This window comes from Choloepus didactylus, chromosome 12, assembly GCF_015220235.1.
Source record: "Choloepus didactylus isolate mChoDid1 chromosome 12, mChoDid1.pri, whole genome shotgun sequence".
Lineage (NCBI taxonomy): Eukaryota > Metazoa > Chordata > Mammalia > Pilosa > Megalonychidae > Choloepus > Choloepus didactylus.
In genome coordinates this window covers 69,150,979-69,171,597 of record NC_051318.1, presented here as the reverse complement: position 1 = coordinate 69,171,597, position 20,619 = coordinate 69,150,979, and the positions used below count along the sequence as shown (strand labels likewise).

Below are 20,619 nucleotides of genomic sequence, written 5' to 3'. Positions count from 1 at the left end.
TGAGCCAAACACAAAAGGACAAATATATGATCTCACTGATGTGAAACAATTGTGGAATGTGTATTTTCAGCATGACTTTTTTCTATAAATCTACAGTTTCTCTAATTAAAAAAAAGGCAGTAAATAAACTCACATTTTACAATTAGTTGCAGATTATAGTTTAGAAAGTGTTTTTTTTTTTTCTTCATTGGTGATATTAGTAAGATGATGCTGCATCAGAAAAAAAAGTTTTGGTCATGATATCTAATGTTAAAAATATGTTGTATCAATTTTGTCCAGAATCTTACTATTAACCTTAGAATTAGATTAAAACAACATCAGCAATAACAACTAATATTTGCCAAGGATTTGTACTTCTAGGTATATGTTATTTGGCTTTTCTAAACATGAAAAATGGAAATACTTAACACTGTACACATGCAAGTTTATGTTATTTAGTCAATAAAAATAAATATATGAAATAGACACATAACTGTTTTTTGATATTAAAGAATGACATTGAATGAAGTGTTGAAGGCTGGCCTGCCTCAATCTGCTTAACTAAGCTGATTCTCAGAGTTGATAAGTTTTTTCATCTGTTAATCCACTGGAAAATATCCATTTTCTTATTTTTTCCTACCTGGAATTTGAAACTTCAATGATTCTTACCCCTATTGCCTTAGCTGCAAAAGGATGTGTTTGCTTTGAGAAGTTTATAGAGTCTAGTGCTGTTTAGCTTAAGTTATGGTTATTACCAAGTTTTATTTGAAGTAAGGTAGAATACAGCACTCATATTTGTCTTCTTGAAATAAAATAGGTTAATATTTTATGACTTCAAAACTAAAAAAGAAAGATTGCCAATGTCCGATGATGGATTTCAAGTGAGTTCATCAAAATCTCCATTTTTTTTTAATTGCAAATGTTCTAGGAAAATAGTTTTCTTTCCTGCCAAGTACTCAGTCTAATGACAACTAAACCATTGTAAATCACTAAAGGCTATTTACCTGTTGCAGCAGGATGTTCAAATGTACAACACATTGATGCCTACTTAGAAACCAGGCTTTAGAGTCTTTGAGAATAGATGCCATCATTGCATCTGTAAGTGATTGCTATCATTCAAAATGACAAAGCAAATTTAACAAATGAAGATATTATATTCTTGTTGTCTCTACATATATATATGTAGAGACATATGTATGTATATATATGTATTTGCTTTCTCTAGTTCTGTATCAAATCAAATCATTAAAAAGTTTAAAAAGTAAAATATCAATGGATAATGATGATCATACTACAATTTTATACATACATGAGCTATGCAAAACATGGATTTCTGAACTATGTAACCTATGATTATTATAGAGTTTACTGCTTAAAAATACAGCCTTTCTTCTGATTAATATATGCAGTCAATGCTGATACAGATGTTTATTTGTGTTGTGTGGCTAGGCAAATTTTTCATATATTTCTTACTCAGTATATGCAAAAAATCCCAATTTTAACTTTATTAGTTTTCTTCAGGTTTGACTGCAATATATTTATTTGAAAACTATCCTCTTCTACATTTCTTGTTATCTGCTATTATTTCATCACTTAGTTACTATTCATATTCATTTACCAGAAGTAAGAATAGAAACATTACATTGTGCATTGATAATTACCTTATTTTCCTTTCAAATAGAACTGGAGAAGAAACTGAAATCCATTTCCATCCGTGTATTTGGAAATATTCATGTTCTTTAGATTTGATAAAAATGTAAATTGTCTTTTTTTTTTTTTTAGATTTTTTTTATCATTTCTAAAATTTAATTCCTATTATCTTCTTATAAATTAAGGGAATTTCATTTTTTTTTAAATCTTCATTTTATTGAAATATAGTCACATACCAAGCAGTCATACAAAACAAATCGTACATTTGATTGTTCACTGTACCATTACATAGTTGTACATTCATCACCTAAGTCAATCCCTGACACCTTCATTAGCACACACACAAAAATAATAAGAATAATAATTAAAGTGAAAAAGAGCAATTGATGTAAAAAAGAACACTGGGTAACTTTGTATGTTTGTTTGTTTGTTTCCTTTCCCTATTTTTCTACTCATCCATCCATAAACTAGACAAAGTGGAGTGTGGTCCTTATGGTTTTCCCAAACCCACTGTCACCCCTCATAAGCTACATTTTTATACAATTGTCTTCGAGATTCATGGGTTCTGAGTTGTAGTTTGATAGTTTCAGGTATCCACCAGCTACCCCAATTCTTTAGAACTTAAAGAGGGTTGTCTAAATTGTGCGTAAGAGTGCCCACCAGAGTGACCTCTCAGCTCCTTTTGGAATCTCTCTGCTACTGAAGCTTATTTCATTTCCTTTCACATCCCCTTTTTGGTCAAGAAGATGTTCTCCGTCCCACGATGTCAGCTCTACATTCCTCCCCGGGAGTCATATTCCACGTTGCCAGGGAGATTCACTCCCCTGGGTGTCTGATCCCACGTAGGGGGGAGGGCAGTGATTTCACCTTTCAAGTTGGCTTAGCTACAGAGAGAGGGCCACATCTGAGCAACAAAGAGGCATTCGGGAGGAGGCTCTTAGGCACAATTGTAGGGAGGCCTAGCCTCTCCTTTGCAGCAACCGTCTTCCCAAGGGTAAAACCTACGGTAGAGGGCTCAACCCATCAAACCACCAGTCCCCTATGTCTGTGGTCATGTTAGCAACCATTGAGGTGGGGTAGGCCAATACCCCTGCATTCTCCACAGGCTCCTCAAGGGGGCACTACATATTTTTTTCCTTGTTTTTCCTTTTTTTTTTTTTTTTAACCTTTCCTTCCTTTTTAAATCAACTGTATGGAAAAAAAAATTAAAAAAAAAAAAAGAAAAAGAAAAACATACAATAAAAGAACATTTCAAAGAGACCATAACAAGGGAGTAAGTAAAAGACAACTAACCTAAGACAACTGCTTTACTTCCAACCTATTCCTACTTTACCACAAGAAAGTTACATAATATAGCAACATTTCTGTGAACTTGCTCCTACTATATCCATCAGAAATTAACAGACCACAGTCATTCCTGGGCATCCCCAGAACGTTAAATAGCATATCTGTTCTTCTTGGATTACTGTTCCCCCTTCCTTAATTGCTCTCTATTGCTAGTTCCCCTACATTCGACATTATAAACCATTCGTTTTACATTTTTCAAAGTTCACATTAGTGGTAGCATATAATATTTCTCTTTCTGTGCCTGGCTTATTTCGCTGAGCATTATGTCTTCAAGGTTCATCCATGTTGTCATATGTTTCACGAGGTCGTTCCTTCTTACTGCCGTGTAGTATTCCATCATATGTATATACCACATTTTATTTATCCACTCATCTGTTGAAGGACATTTGGGTTGTTTCCATCTCTTGGCAATTGTGAATAATGCTGCTATGAACATTGGCGTGAAGATATCTGTTCGTGTCACTGCTTTCCGATCTTCTGGGTATATACCGAGAAGTGCAATCGGTGGATCAAATGGTAACTCTATTTCTAGTTTTCTAAGGAACTGCCAGACTGACTTCCAGAGTGGCTGAACCATTATACAGTCCAACCAACAATGAATAAGAATTCCAATTTCTCCACATCCCCTCTAGCATTTGTAGTTTCCTGTTTGTTTAATGGCAGCCATTCTAATCGGTGTTAGATGGTATCTCATTGTGGTCTTAATTTGCATCTCTCTAATAGCTAGTGAAGCTGAACATTTTTTCATGTGTTTCTTGGCCATTTGTATTTCCTCTTCAGAGAACTGTCTTTTCATATCCTTTGCCCATTTTATAATTGGGCTGTCTGTACTATTGTCATTGAGTTGTAGGATTTCTTTATATATGCAAGATATCAGTCTTTTGTCAGATACATGGTTTCCAAAAATTTTTTCCCATTGAGTTGGCTGCCTCTTCACCTTTTTGAGAAATTCCTTTGAGGTGCAGAAACTTCTAAGCTTGAGGAGTTCCCATTTATCTATTTTCTCTTTTGTTGCTTGTGCTTTGGGTGTAAAGTCTAGGAAGTGGCCGCATAATACAAGGTCTTGAAGATGTTTTCCTACATTATCTTCTAGGAGTTTTATGGTACTTTCTTTTATATTGAGATCTTTCATCCATTTTGAGTTAATTTTTGTGTAGGGGGTGAGGTAGGGGTCCTCTTTCATTCTTTTGGATATGGATATCCAACTCTCTCAGCCCCATTTGTTGAATAGACCATTATGACTCAGTTCAGTGACTTTGGGAGCCTTATCAAAGATCAGTCGGCCATAGATCTGAGGGTCTATCTCTGAATTCTCAATTCGATTCCATTGATCTATATGTCTATCTTTGTGCCAGTACCATGCTGTTTTGACAACTGTGGCTTTATAATAAGCTTCAAAGTCAGGGAGTGTAAGTCCTCCCACTTCGTTTTTCTATTTTAGAGTGTCTTTAGCAATTCGAGGCATCTTCCCTTTCCAAATAAATTTGATAACTAGCTTTTCCAAGTCTGCAAAGTAGGTTGTTGGAATTTTGATTGGGATTGCATTGAATCTGTAGATGAGTTTGGGTAGAATTGACATCTTAATGACATTTAGCCTTCTTATCCATGAACATGGAGTATTTTTCCATCTTTTAAGGTCCCCTTCTATTTCTTTCTGTAGAGTTACGTAGTTTTCTTTGTATAGGTCTTTTACATCTTTGGTTAAGTTTACTCCTAGGTACTTGATTTTTTCAGTTGCTATTGAAAATGGTATCTTTTTCTTGAGTGTCTCTTCAGTTTGTTCATTTCTAGCATATAGAAACATTACTGACTTATGTGCATTAATCTTGTATCCCGCTACTTTGCTAAATTTGTTTATTAGTTCTAGTAGCTGTGTCGTCGATTTCTCAGGGTTTTCCAGATATAAGATCATATCATCTGCAAACAATGACAGTTTTACTTCTTCTTTTCCAATTTGGATGCCTTTTATTTCTTTGTCTTGCCGGATTGCCCTGGCTAGCACTTCCAGCACAATGTTGAATAACAGTGGTGACAGCGGGCATCCTTGTCTTGTTCCTGATCTTATAGGGAAGGCTTTCAGTCTCTCACCATTGAGTACTATGCTGGCTGTGGGTTTTTCATATATGCTCTTTATCATATTGAGGAAGTTTCCTTCAATTCCTACCTTTTGAAGTGTTTTTATCAAAAACGGATGTTGGATTTTGTCAAATGCTTTTTCAGCATCTATTGAGATGATAATTTGATTTTTCCCTTTTGAATTTTTAATGTGTTGTAATACATTGATTGATTTTCTTATGTTGAACCATCCTTGCATGCCTGGAATGAACCCCACTTGGTCATGGTGTATGATTTTTTTAATGTGTCTTTGGATTCGATTTGCAAGTATTTTGTTGAGGATTTTTGCATGTATATTCATTAGGGAGATTGGCCGGTCGTTTTCCTTTTGTGTAGCATTTTTGCCTGGTTTTGGTATTAGATTGATGTTAGCTTCATAAAATGAGTTAGGTAATGTTCCATTTTCTTCAATGTTTTGAAAGAGTTTGAGTAAGATTGGTGTCAGTTCTTTCTGGAAAGTTCGGTAGAATTCCCCTGTGGAGCCATCTGGCCCTGGGCATTTATTTGTGGGAAGATTTTTGATGACTGATTGGATCTCTTTGCTTGTGATGGGTTGATTGAGGTCTTCTAATTCTTCTCTGGTCAGTCTAGGTTGTTCATATGTTTCCAGGAAATTGTCCATTTCCTCTACATTATCCAGTTTGTTGCCATACAGTTGTTCATAGTATCCTCTTATAATTTTTTTAATTTCTTCAGGATCTGCAGTTATGTCACCTTTTTCATTCATTATTTTGTTTATATGGGTCTTCTCTCTTTTTGATTTTGTCAGTCTAGCTAGGGGCTTGTCAATCTTGTTGATCTTCTCAAAGAACCAACTTTTGGTGATAGTTATCATCTCTATTTTTTTGTGTTCTCTATGTCATTTATTTCTGCTTTAATCCTTGTTATTTCTTTTCTTGTACTTGGTTTAGGATTGGTTTGCTGTTCATTTTCTAGCTTCTTCAGTTGATCTATTAGTTCTTTGATTTTGGCTCTTTCTTCCTTTTTGATATATGCATTTAGTGCTATAAATTTTCCCCTCAGCACTGCTTTTGCTGCAACCCATAGATTTTGGTATGTTGTGTTTTCATTTTCATTTGTCTCTACATATTTAGCAATTTCTCTTGCTATTTCTTCTTTAACCCACTGATTGTTTAGGAGTGTGTTGTTTAACCTCCAGGTATTTGTGAATTTTCTAAGTCTCTGATGGTTACAGACCTCTAACTGTATTCCATTGTGGTCAGAGAATGTGCTTTGAATAATTTCAATCCGTTTAAATTTATTGAGGCTTGTTTTATGTCCCAGCATATGATCTATTCTGGAGAAAGTTCCGTGAGCACTAGAAAAGTATGTGTATCCTGGTGATTTGGGATGTAATGTTCTGTATATGTCTGTTAAATCTAATTCATTTATCAGATTGTTTAGGTTTTCAATTTCCTTATTGGTCCTCTGTCTGGTTGATCTATCTATAGGAGAGAGTGATGTGTTGAAGTATCCCACAATTATTGTGGAAACATCAATTGCTTCCTTTAGTTTTGCTAGTGTTTCTCTCATGTATTTTGTGGCACCTTGATTGGGTGCATAGACATTTATGATTGTTATTTCTTCTTGTTGAATTGCCCCTTTTATTAGTATGTAGTGGCCTTCTTTGTCTCTCAAAACATCCCTACATTTAAAGTCTATTTTATCTGAGATTAATATTGCTACACCTGCTTTCTTTTGGCTGTAGCTTGCATGAAATATTTTTCTCCATCCTTTCAATTTCAATTTCTTTGTGTCCCTGTGTCTAAGATGAGTCTCTTGTATGCAACATATTGATGGTTCATTTTTTTTTATCCATTCTGCGAATCTATATCTTTTAATTGGGGAGTTTAATCCATTTACATTCAACGTTATAACCGTGAAAGCGTTTCTTGAATCAGCCATCTTATCCTTTGGTTTATGTTTGTCATATATGTTTTTCCCCTCTCTCTATTAATATCCTTTATTGTACCCATACTGAAACTCTTTAGTACTGAACCTTTCTCCAAGTCTCTCTGTCCTTTCTTTGTTTCTCTGTCTGTAGGGCTCCCTTGAGTATCTCCAGTAGGGCAGGTCTCTTGTTAGCAAATTCTCTCAGCATTTGTTTGTCTGTGAAAAATTTAAGCTCTCCCTCAAATTTGAAGGAGAGCTTTGCTGGATAAAGTATTCTTGGTTGGAAATTTTTCTCACTCAGAATTTTAAATATATCGTGCCACTGCCTTCTCGCCTCCATGGTGGCTGCTGAGTAGTCACTACTTAGTCTTATGCTGTTTCCTTTGTATGTGGTGAATTGCTTTTCTCTTGCTGCTTTCAGAACTTGCTCCTTCTCTTCCGTGTTTGACAGTGTGATCAGAATATGTCTCGGAGTGGGTTTATTTGGATTTATTCTATTTGGAGTTCGCTGGGCATTTATGATTTGTGTATTTATGTTGTTTAGAAGATTTGGGAAGTTTTCCCCAACAAATTCTTTGAATACCCTTCCTAGACCTTTACCCTTTTCTTCCCCTTCTGGAACACCAATGAGTCTTATATTAGGACATTTTATATTATCTATCACATCCCTAAGGTCCGTTTCGATTTTTTCAATTTTTTTCCCCATTCTTTCTTTTATGCTTTCATTTTCCATTCTGTTGTCTTCCAGGTCACTGATTCGTTGTTCACCTTCCTCTAGTCTTGTACTATGAGTGTCCAGAATCTTTTTAATTTGGTCAACATTTTCTTTAATTTCCATAAGATCGTCTATTTTTTTATTTAGTCTTGCAATGTCTTCTTTATGCTCTTCTAGGGTCTTCTTGATATCCTTTGTATTCTGTATTATGGTCTCATTGTTCATCTTTAGTTCTTTGAGTAGCTGCTCTAGGTGCTGTGTCTCTTCTGATCTTTTGATTTGGGTGCTTGGGCTTGGGTTATCCATATCGTCTGGTTTTTTCATATGCTTTATAATTTTCTGTTGGTTTTGGCCTCTTGACATTTGCTGAACTTGATAGGGTTCTTTTAGGATGTGTAGACCAATTGAAGTCCTTATCTCTCATTTATCAGATCTACCGCTTTGTGGAGTACACTTTCTCTAACTAACCAGCAGGTGGCGTCCATGAGCCACCTGTTCTCCACAACCCAGTTCTCCCCTGCTGTGCCTTTGTGGTGAGTGGGGGAGTGAGTCTTGTGGGGTCCAATTGGTGTACCAAGCTTGCGTGTGTAGTTGGTGTTGCCTGCCCTGTATATGGGGCATGTTTCTGGGCAGTCAGGGAGGGGGGTGGCTCTAACAATCAAATCTCCCTGGTGATCCTGGAGTTTTAAAGCTGCTGCAATAGTCTAATCCTTCAGTTCAGTCCTGCCACAGTTTGTCTCTGCCACTGACCCACAAGTCCTTGGTGTTGGCGTATGGCTCCTGAGACTTGCATGTGGGCCCCTCCTCCAGGCCGTGCACCCCCTGGTCCTCTGTTGAGGGATGACTGTGCTATGTCACAGGTGAGTGCCATCCCCCCAGGGCAGTTCTGGGCTGCTGGGCTGTGTAGGGAGGCTCCCAGTCTGCTGAAATGATGGCTGAGTGGGGCTTTGTTAATTCACACTGCTCCACCTTCCCAGCTCTGGGACAATCAGCTGAGGTTGCAGGGAAGGCTAATGTCCACACCCAGTTTTGTGGAGTGTGCCTGTTATTTGAAGCACTTCCGTCACACTGGGTTGTCTGGGGCAGCTCTGGGCTATGGGGCTGGCGATGGGCAGGAGTGTTTCCTGTCCACCAGAATGATGGCTTTGAGCAGACACCCCCCTTTTCTTGGGAAGTTGTGGTGTTTAGTGAATTTTCTCAGCCACTGGATTATTGCCTTTTGTCTCAGAGCTCTCTTAGTTCTGCTCTTGTCTTGACTTGCCCAAATTGCAAGTCTTTGAAGCTTTCTGTATTGGGCTTCTTAGAGTAATTGTTTTAGAAAAAGAAAAAAGTATTAAAAAAAAAATATTAAAAAAAGGGCCCTCCTCACAGATCTAATGGGTTATTGAAATGCTAAGAGACAAAGCAATTAGGGCCATTAAGGAACGGTCCACAGGGCAGAGAGATCAGCTTTTCTTCGGGATTTGCATATGAGCCTGAGGGCCTGAGCTCTGCCCTTCCCCTTTCTATGTTCACCAGAACTCCAAAAATCCTCCACTTTTATTTTGGGGTTTTTCGTGCTGTTTTTTTCTTTGTCTGTCTCCTCTCTGCTGGACTGGCTGCTCTCAGATTCTCTGTTGTCTGGTCTCAGTCTATCTATGGTTGGAGTTTGGATCAGTAGAATGAGTTTCCGATAAGGGCTGCCAATGCAGTTCTCCCTTCTCCTTCCCGGAGCTGACAGCCCCTCCTCCCATGGGACAGCCTGGCAGGGAGGGGCGCGGGTCCCCTGGCCGCAAAAACTTACAGATTTCGCTGATTTCAGTAGTTCCACATTTTCATGAGTGTTGTATGAAGTATGCCCAAAGTCAGATTGCTCTGTGGTGTCCAGTCCACGCAGTTCCTGGCTTTCTACCTACTTTCCTGGAGGAGTAACTAAAACATACAGCTCACCAGTCCGCCATCTTGCCCCACCTCCTCCAATGCAAATTGTCTTTAACAAATGTTTATAGTAACATAATATCTGGCTTGCACCTCTATGCATTCTTAAATCAATATACTTAGATTTAGTATTGATAAAATAGTGCCTTTTGCTTAAAAAGTATTTACTCTCCATTATTCTCAAGAAATACTTTTACTATTTATAAAATAATTGTAATTGTTTTACTAACTGTAAACACCTTTACTTTTACTAATCGTAAAGTATATAATCTCAATGGATTAAAATGTCTCATTCAGGTTGTTCAAGTAAACACTGTCTTATAAAAACAAGACAACAACAAAAGCAATGAATAGGGTAAGTGCTTACTGGATTATCGCCCACACTGTTAGTTTGGTATTTCTTCAGTTTACTTAGGTGAGAATGTGAATCCTATTCATCAAACTTTTGCCCATTTCTGCTTATTATTTTCCAGCAATTTTTAATTATGTTATTTCACTTAATCTACAATCATGTTTGAAAATAGGATACTTTGGGGCTAAAACTAACTCTTCCATTAGTATTCGTCCCTCGTGTGTGCCCTCACGTTTTATATTTACCCATGCTGACCCTTCCATGACAACTACATTTAAATAAATAAAACTGTTATTTAAAACACAGAAACATATTAAATGTGGTTCTTCAATATGAAATAAATCCACTGAGAACTTAATTTAATTTTAAAAATTCATACATAGGAGACAATATGATACTTGATAAAACAACTAATTACTTCTAAAGATAAGATGTACACCTAGTACGCATTTATTTATAATTACATTTTAATAAAGAGAAATAAAAACAAAAATAGAAATACAACGAATAGTTTTAAAATTATTGTGGGATGAGGATAAATATTTTGTTTCAAATTATTGTTAGAAGCAGTTCATGTGAAATCATTAAAATGTGTAATAATATATTTCAAATTATTTATAAGTATTTATTCATTTGTTCCTTCTTTCTAAAATCCTTTGTTTTGTGCCAAAAATGGTAAAGGTGCTAAATACTAAGCACTTAAAATACAGTAGTGAACAAGGCAGATATAGTGTGCCCTCATAGAACCTGAAATCTATCTCTAAACATAACATTAATCTATATAGAAAATTTGGGAGTGCAGGAACATCTGATACCATATTCGAAGTTATGTTTTCTTTAAGTTTTATATAATTGTACAATAAATTTGTAAAAGCATTCCTTGAAGGAGATTATCTGCCCTATCTGCAATCTGCCCTGTGCGCAAGGTCAGACTGGTTTTTCCCTCGGGCAAACAGGGATTTATCATGTTTCTTTTTAACCATAATCGATTCTTCTGCCTTTTATTCCTTTAAAAAACTTACTGTTATAGACTTTAAAGCAGAAGTATAATCCTTAACAAAAAATGAAATCACAAGAAAACTCTAAAAGGGAAGCATAAATAGAAATCACGTAATATGTGATTCATTACCTCATCATAAAATTAAGTATTTTGCAACATTAGTTCAAGATGTGCAAATTATTGCAATAAAGTGAGGCAGTCATACACAGAAAGAATCAGGAAATTTCCTCATTTGAACAAAAGCAAATTATTGATTTCTATTTGTTAAAGAAGTATGCTTTGCAAACTTAAAATAGTCCTTGTAGTTAAAAGAAATCTGCATTTTCTTCCCACTGACACCATGGAAAGTTCTTTTTGATTAATGTATTAGTGTAGGAATACTATTAATACAGAAATTTTATTTTTCAAGAAGGGAAGGATACAGATTAAGTGATTGAAATAATTAAACACAGCGACTATTTTCAAGTTACTATGAAAATCCTTTAAATGTGTGTTTATAGGATATTTTCAGTCTCTAGTGTTCCTTTTTGAAACTTTGTTATATTTGCTGCTTTCGTGTCAACACAAGACATAGCTCGTCTACAAAAAGTTTAAATCTTCTTGACAATAGGAGAAAACTAATCAACTTTTAAAATCAGATTTGTTTGTGTGTGTATTGTGATTTTATATAGTTGTGTACTTTATTTTGTGCTAAGAAATAGAATAAATTAAAATAAAATCAAACCATGAAAATGATCCTTAAAATTAATGGAATGCTTTTAAAGAAACAATATTACCATCCTCTTCATTAACAATAACAAAGCAGAGGAATTCATTTCTTAAAATGGAATGTTCTTTAGTTTGGATACAAGAGCCTGATGTTGAGACACGTTTTAACAGTGTTAGAGTAGAAGAAATAGACTGTGTCTAACACAGATTCTTAAAACTCTTATAATTTTCATTTGATATTCTGTGATTTGCTTAATTGGTTTTTAAAATCTTCAAAAATACACATTTAATTTGGTTATTTTACAGAAACTTAACGATTACAAAATTAACATTATCAAGCTGCTATTACCCAGTGATTAGTTATTATTTATTATAATGTTACATTTGTTACTTATCTCAATCTTTCAATTTATCCAGTATAAACTGAATCTTCTACTGGGATATCACGATAAACACAATTAAATACTTTTTTTTTACTCCTCTATTTAAATCAACTTCCAGTCATAGCCAGTAAGCTAGAATTTCACTGATGCCTGTAATTTAGAATACCAACAAGAACTTTCTGCAAGTCGTAGTGAGTCTCATTTGGGGGCATTGCAGGATAGGAAAAAAATCCAACATCAGAGAAAACAGGAGGAGGTTTCATTCTACCCAGTCTTCAATATGCTTCCTTACTGCTTCTGATCATTAAGCATCAATGGCAGTTGTCCCCCAGACCACTCTGTAGCCAGTCTGATACCTTCACTTTTTTTCAGTTGACAAGGAATTTCTGAAAGTCACATTTTGCTAAACTTTAATTTGATCTTGTTTTATATATCAGCTTATTAAATCGGTCACTTGGACCGTGGTGTGTAAGACCCTGAAAAGGAGTAATGTAGATAATCAATGAAAGAACAAAAGGAAATACTCAAAACAAATTTTAGTGCTAACATCACTTAATAGTTCTGCAAAGAGTATGGGTGAAATCAAATTTAGTATGATGACTTGAACAGCAAAGAAATTTAAAGTTACATTCCATTTATTCTTCCAATACAAACTGTAATGTATGGTTCAACAGAAGGGTTATTAGTAAAGATGAAAAGCATGCTGCTAGCTAGGATCCATGAGAAATAACAGGTATTTCAACACCCTGCACAGAAAACATATAAATAAATTTTGTTTTCTTTCTCAGGAATTGATGTAACAGATCTGAAGGATAAGTGAATAATCCATAGGATTTTTTTTTTTTTTTCAGTACAACCAGACTTTAAAAGGGCAGATACTCTTAAAAGCAAATCCTGACTATGGAAGACTTTATGCTCCATTTATGAGTATTCTGCTTTCCAAGGCTACTGATTGAACGCCAGCCTCTAATCAGTCTTATTGCCACTGCTTCTGCCTCCAGCATAAGCAGTATGAAATATCGTAAGCTGTGTCGGCAGCACTGGGCAGAAACAAGAGTGAAATGAAATGAAGACAGCTGAGGACCAAAATGTTCATGCAGTTCTTTGGTCTCATCTATGTTTTAGATTCATAACATCCACCCACCTAAAGCAATCTATGTCTCAAAGCATTTTTGATGTCAGACATCTGATTTGGAATTAGGGGTAAAATGTAATCACTGTACATTCATTAGCAAATTGGATAGAGTATGGAATTCAGAATGTTCTAAGTATGAAGGGTTGTGAATAGGGAATAGGAGACTTAAATGAGCATTAAAAGGCTAATAGGAGGGACGTAGAGGAAGTCTCTATTAATATCTCAACATTAGGTGAATTGTTCTCCAAAGGATTTCCTGAAGCCACTGTATTCTCCAAGAATTTCCAGAAGTCTTCCATCAACTCTCTTGGTCTACAGCAATGACGCAAATAGTTCTTAAGTTCTCACTTGGAAAATATTTCATCTTTCCATTTGCCAGCATATCTGCCTAAAACTGCCTCCAGAAAATTATGTCTCATCGTCTATTTCACCTTCCATATTTTGCGTGAATGCTTCTTATTGCCAGATTCTAACCCGGAACCATATAGAGACAGGGTTTCTGGTAAAGGTAGTTCTACTCTTCTCCTCTGGGAGGGAGAGTTGACCATGGAAGGGAGTGGCAGTGATGCTCAGTTAAAATAGGTAACCCAGTAAGGAAGGAAAGGAGATCAGAAGGAAGTAAGTAGGTTCTGGACTTTGCATCCATCTTCAAATGAAACAATGAAGTCTAAAGCCATGCTTTCATATGCAGTTAATTTGAACAGAAGATTACACTACTAAAATTAAAAACAGGACTGGAAGACCTTAAACACTACTGCTTTAAACACATGTCCATTCCTATCAATTATATGAAGATGGTTACTATCATGTACTAATTTTAGTCAGCCACAGGCACCCATAGTTGTTTTTGTTCCCTTCAACTTTTCTTCATATGACATGATTATAGAACATCTACATTCTTGTTATTCTCATCTGTTTCTGTCTGTCACACTCTACTGCTTTAAAAATGTGATGTCCAGAATTAAGCGCAGTCCTCATAATGAAATCTGAATATTTCAGATTTCACTGTGGGACTTTTTCTTTTAATGGTTTTCACATTATCCATGCAGCCCAAGTTTACATTAAGGTTTTAGAATTCATTTCACACTTCTGCCGCACATTGAGCTTGCCATAACAATTTTCCAGTGTTTTGCACATGAACCAATGCAAAGCTGAGTCAACTTCTCTGGGTAGATTTTGCAATCATCCTCCCAAAATCAATAGCTGAAGCCATTTAACTGAGAAAGATTTCCAAAGGAAAGATATCAAAGTATATAAAGAGCAAAGGTATATAAACAGTCAGTTGAGATCTGAAATTTGAAGATTGAGGTGAGACCTAATGAATTTGAATACTTAGAAGGCAGCAAAGAAATTGAAAAATAGAAAAAATAAATGACACAAAATGAACACACAAATAATTAGAGCCTGTAAGGAAGTTCATTCAGTCCCAGAGGTAGTAGGGAAACAGATATTTACTATTAAAAATCAGGTAAGAAGAAAAATTTTCTAACATAAAAATGTCTTCCTTTTGAAGCACAGTTTGAATATAGAATAGATGAGGACATATGTCTGAATGGGTAAGGCTAAAAGGTAAATATCCAGTAGGAATTATAATATCAGATGCAAACCACTCATTTCAGATGTTTGGAACTGAAGGAAAATAGAGATCTAGGAAGACAACTGGCCAGTAAATTTTCTTGACCCAAGAAAATAGTGACCGAAGAGCATATGGAAAATATTGGAACTTCATGTTTCTAAAAGAATTTGAAATCATTTAAATTTCAATGGACATGACACAACACATAATCTATTCATTATCTCAAAAGCAGATGAAGACAAAGTTGTTTAGAATGTTGAGTGTCTTAGCCAAAACTATACTGTATTTCTGTTTTAAATATATTTCCCCATAGAATATACATTTTAAAGTCTCCAAAGAGAAAAAAACTTATTATTTTGTGATAGATTGAAGAACAGACCAAGCAGGTGTAAGGAAAACATTTTTTATTACTAAGTTAACGATTTTGAACTAAACCAGAAGGGATCATTATTCCTCTGGATATGGAGGCATATTGTTCTTTAGGTTAGCTAAGCCGGGAGCTGTTAATTATAATGAAGTGTGCATAATTAAATGACTGCAGTTGGGATTTGATATTTCCTTTGGTGAAGTAGTTGTTTACATTGATTTTATATGGTTCATATAATTTCCAGTAGTACTGTACTCTGTCATGGAAAAATTCTAAAGAAATATTTAACAATAGAATTACAAACCACATATTTCTTTTCATTTTATTTCTATATTTTCATTTAATTTGCTAATCTGCTTAAAGGATTAAAGAAAATTGAAAATGATATTGAAACACTTTCAATGAATAACAACTAGAGGACTTTGAAGTGGCTGACTCTCATTAGTGATTTGAGAAAGCGTTCAATTTCACAATATGAACTTTGTTATAAATAGCAACTATAAAGCTTAATGCAGATTTAGCTCATAAAAACTCTTCCCTTGAGTTGGAAAGGGAGATTTCTATAATAATTTATGGTTGGGTAGTTCAATAATAGCAATACAACATTAATACTATTAGTATAATAATAGCAAAAATGGCTAGCATTTATATAGGGCTTACTGTATGTCAGGCACTATAATAAGCACTTTATAATGATTAACTGTAGGGTGTGAAACATGATAGTTATGAAATTGGAACTGGTTATTCTTTTCTAGAATGGAGATAATGTTAAAGAATAATAATCTCATACCATAGATTTTACACACTTAAGGTATATAGCTCAATGGTTGTTAGTATCTCAATAAAGCTGGTAATAATAAATAAATAAAAATTAAAGTGAAAAATATAAAATAAGTAAGTATAAATTAGTTTAAGAATATTTACTGAGTGACAATCACTCAATCTGAAATTAAGGAAATGGTGCTAAAAATTAAATTGACAAACAAGTAGATCAATTGATTTATACATCTAAATTTTGTCTCTGACTATAGATGTTCCCAGGAACATTGAAATCCAACATTCATGGTAAAAACACCCATTTTTTTCTCCAAAACCTACAGGCTAGACATATCAAATATAATATGCTGTGATGGAAATGTCTGAGAGAAAATTTCAGATGAAAAAGATGAAAAGGTAGGCTTGAAAGCAAATATCCAAAAACAGAAATATTGGGAGCAGCTTAGACAACATGACATATAACAATTTATAAATCCCAATAATCAATACCTATATATGGATAGCTTATATGTAATTAAAACCATACAGCAATAATAAAGTACACTGTGTAGTTTTTTTGTTTTTTGTTTTTTGTTTTTATTTACTTTAAGATTATAAAATACTATATGGAACATTGTTTCCCAAATGTAAAATGTGGCCAGCATACCAAAATCATTTCAAACCTGAAAAAGTTGTTCAGGGTCATGATAGTAATTATTTTAACCTCTGGTATTATAGCATATATCTCTATTTTTAAAATATTAAATTTCCTTACCATTGTGTAGCTGTGGGCCACCTTCATTAATTCAATGCATCCTTGAGCATCAGCAAATGCTCGGATCCCTAAACAGTTAGATGGATGCAGAAGTTTCATGAGGAAGTGACAGCATACTTCTACTACTTGAGGGAGCTGAAGAAGGCATGCTGCAGCAAGAAGGTTTTCAATGGTGTCTTCCTTTAATTCCAAACAACCTAAACATAAGAGAGGAAAATTATGAAACTCTCTGCTTAGTTTTAATCACATATACCATTGTATTAGTCAAATCATTAGGCTTATCTGCTAGAAAACAGGTGAAGCCAGATTGTTAATCAAGATAAATATGATAGCTCACTATGAGCTAGCAAATTTTTAAGCATGATGAATTTCTTACTTCATGTAATGTTCAAATTCATCTAAGCTGCATAGAAACAGTTTCAACTAAAATATCAGTAATCACCTTAGGAGGAGTTGCTGTTCTTCCCTTGGTTGTGATTTTTTTTTTTAATAAAGGAGAGAAAAGGTTCAGAATATGTCTGCAAACTCAGGAGAGCAGAGATCCACTAAATTTCTGACAGTATAAACAAGGATGTATAATGAATATGGAAAACATGTATGGATAATTTATGTTCATAGGTATATATTTATATATATTTAGGTTGCTAATATTTTGTTACTGTATCCATTTTTATAGTTATAAATAATTTTTCTTTCCTTCATGAACTAGTTATCTCAACTTCATAGAACAAGCTCTTAAGTGTCCTCTTTTTTCTAATTTCTGGAATAGTTTATTAAAGAATGGGACTGTTTCTGGCATATTTATAGAACTCATTTGTAAAACTACCTGGTTCTATACAAGGTTAGATTTTAATCAGCAACTCAATATCTTTAATGATTTTATTCCCATTCAGATTTTCTATTTGTATTACTGTGAGTTTTTGTATGTTAGACATACTCAGAAATGGTTTATTTCATCTTAGTTTCTGTAGCCCAGCTACTAACCCTTTACTAGATATACTTCCATTTGAGTTAGGTATAGCATATAACAAGTCCTTGTCAATAGACCATGAGCATATGGATTTGTGTTACTATCTGACAAAGTCATTTAAGAAGTGAGCATGACTCATGCATACTCATTTTCTCTTCTACCAGTTAATGAAAGATTGCAAAAAAATCTTCGTGGATAGAGGATATTTGAGAAATAAGAATTCTGAGTCCCTGAGTCATCACCCTGAATAACTAACTTCAACTTTTACATGCATTAGATATAGTTTTTCTTTAATTGCTTCCTGCAGTCCAGTCTACTCTGAATTATAAAGTTTTTATTTTAATTTAGCCTGTAATTGTAACTGTGTGAAACTTTTCATATTGTACATTGTTTAATTTTGCCTTCTATTTTGTTAAATTAATCAATCTTTTGAGTGGATTGTCTAATGGATTAATCTTTTCAGAGAATTAACTTTTTTGGTTTGTGTTAATTGGTAATGAACATGGATATTTTAGGAATGTAATTATTTTATTAATTTTGTTTAGAAATAGTGTCCTTACTGATATGAAGATGGACACTGTCATTAATTTTGACAAAATTTATACCCCATTCTATTTAAATATTTCTTCCTCCTCACCCTTGTTTCCTCTATTTTCTCTAAAGGCTATGTATTGCATGACCTCATTCTCCCCTACATGTCTGTAATTTTTCTAGGTTTTCATATTCATTAATTCTCTCTGCAGAATATATAGTACTTTGTCTAACTCTTACTTTTAAAACTGTAGTAATTATTTCATTTTTACTTCTAGAAATTCTGCCCTTGATGATTTTTTGTATCAGAAAACTTTGTAATATTTTCATATCTCTCTTCACATTTGCATAGTTTCTCTAGCTTATCAATTATGCTATTTAATGCTGACACTAAATTTTAAATCACTTTTTAAAAACTTCTAGAAGTTTTCTCCATGAGAATTAGTAGTATCACATAATTTTGGATGAATTAATAAAAAATAATTTTTACTCAGGACTGAAATATTTTTAATAACTTTTTCATTTTTCCTTGACTATTGATTTATTCTATTTCTAATATTCTGTCTTTATGTAACTTTACCAATTTAGACTTAATTATAGTTAACCAAAAATAAGAACCTATGCTCTCAGTTTATTAGTATAACTTTAGAAGTTTAGATGCCTTTCTGAGAAAAGGATATTTTGTTTTAGTAGCCTTTCTGAGCCTTCTAAATTTGACTGAGGTTGGAATTATCCAAGTTAGTTTTATTTATATAATTTTTTTGCCTGAATAAGACACGCATTGCAACTTCTAATTGTCAGTGATAATGATTAGTTAATATATGATAGCAAAAGTCATTTGTTAACTTGGAAGACAAGCTACACTACAGTTGAAATTCAAGTGTGAGGCTATGGGAAAATATAATTCTGATTAATCTTCATTAATAATATGCTATCTTCTAATTGAAATTTGTAAGCATATCTTTGCAAGTTGCAGTATATTTTCTAACTTTGCAATGCTACTGTCTACCATTTTTTCTTTATCCTTTTCTCATCGTGTAACTTTCTATGAAATCTGTTAGAGAAGTAGTGTATTTTCAAAAACTCAGTTTTCACAGACAATATTTTAAAAGAAATACTTATACAAGGAGAATAACATTGTATATTTTTTTACCCCACCAAAGTTTAATTCTGGAATTTTTTAACCTACAAAAAGTTGCAACAATAGTACAATAAAAACCCATATACTCTTCACCTAGTTTCAGCATGTATTAACATATTGCCATATTTTCGTGTGTGAATATGTGTATATATTTATGTTACAGTTGCTGGACTATTTGAGAATTATTTTCAGCCATTTTGATATTTCACCCCTAAATATTTCAGCATGTATATTCTGGATATTGATGCAGTAATATTTGCTACCAATTTCCCCAAATGTCCAAGTAATATGCTTTATAGCTTTTATTTGTTATTTCAGTATCTAATCAAGGATCACACATCATGCTTACTTGTTATGTCTCTTAAAACTACTTTAATCTAGAATAGTCTCCCATTTTGTCATTCTTGACATTTATATTGTAAAGAGTACAGGCTAGTTATTTTGTAGAATTACTCACTTTGGATTTGTCTGATTATTTCCTCATGATCAGATTCAGGCAAAGCCTTTTTGGAAGGGATATCAAATAAGTGGTGTTGAGCAAGATGCCTTATATCTGGAGACATACAATGGCAATGTCTTCCATCAATGGTGGTGCTAAGTTTGGTATCTTTTGTAAGGCAGTGTCTGCCAAATTTCTTCATTTTAAAGGAAAAATTTTCTTTGTAATTAATAAGTAATCTGTTGAGTTAGAGATAATTTTGCTTTCAAACATGACATTTCACCCGTAACTTAACAAGTTTAATAGATAAAGAGCACTATGTTTTATTTATGAGTTTTACTGAAAGGACAAGACAGAAAAGGAATTTAAAGCATGCTTCCAAAGGGATTTAATAAAGGGAAAATGACAGAAAAGGTAGAGACAATAAATTGAAAAGAACAGTAAATAAAAGCGAATTTTAATTTACTTTTCATTATCTACTAATTTTCAATTGTTTGCTACTTAAATTTAAGTTTTGATATAAAAACTGGACATTGTATCAATAATGTAAGTTAGAAGTAGTTATTTAAATAGCAAAGAGATTTAAAATAAATCACAAAGACCCTACTCTTCAGACATTACTGACAAATAGAACATTGAGGATGTCGGGTCAATTCATCAGAGGAAATATTTGCCAATTGCAATAAAATTCTTGGACATATTTGTATTTCATATTATCAACAAAATGATCATTCAATAATTATACCAAACAAAATCTTTATCCGATGTTGAAGGGTTCATACCAATTAGAATTAATTCAAGACTAATTCTATCAGTACTAATGACTGATATATACTTAAGGTTTCTTGAATAGTAGAGTAGGGCCAGAAA

The 20,619-nt window shown here is 33.9% G+C and overlaps 1 protein-coding gene across 2 annotated transcripts in view; it reads right to left on the bottom strand.

The window, feature by feature from the left end:
• Positions 1-20,619, bottom strand: part of KLHL1 (kelch like family member 1) — a 449,643-nt gene that overhangs the window by 232,341 nt on the left and 196,683 nt on the right. For both annotated transcript variants that reach the window (XM_037800143.1, XM_037800144.1), the window contains exon 4: positions 16,669-16,865. In XM_037800143.1, the coding sequence (XP_037656071.1) occupies positions 16,669-16,865 (197 nt within the window). The remainder of the gene's footprint in view (positions 1-16,668; positions 16,866-20,619) is intronic.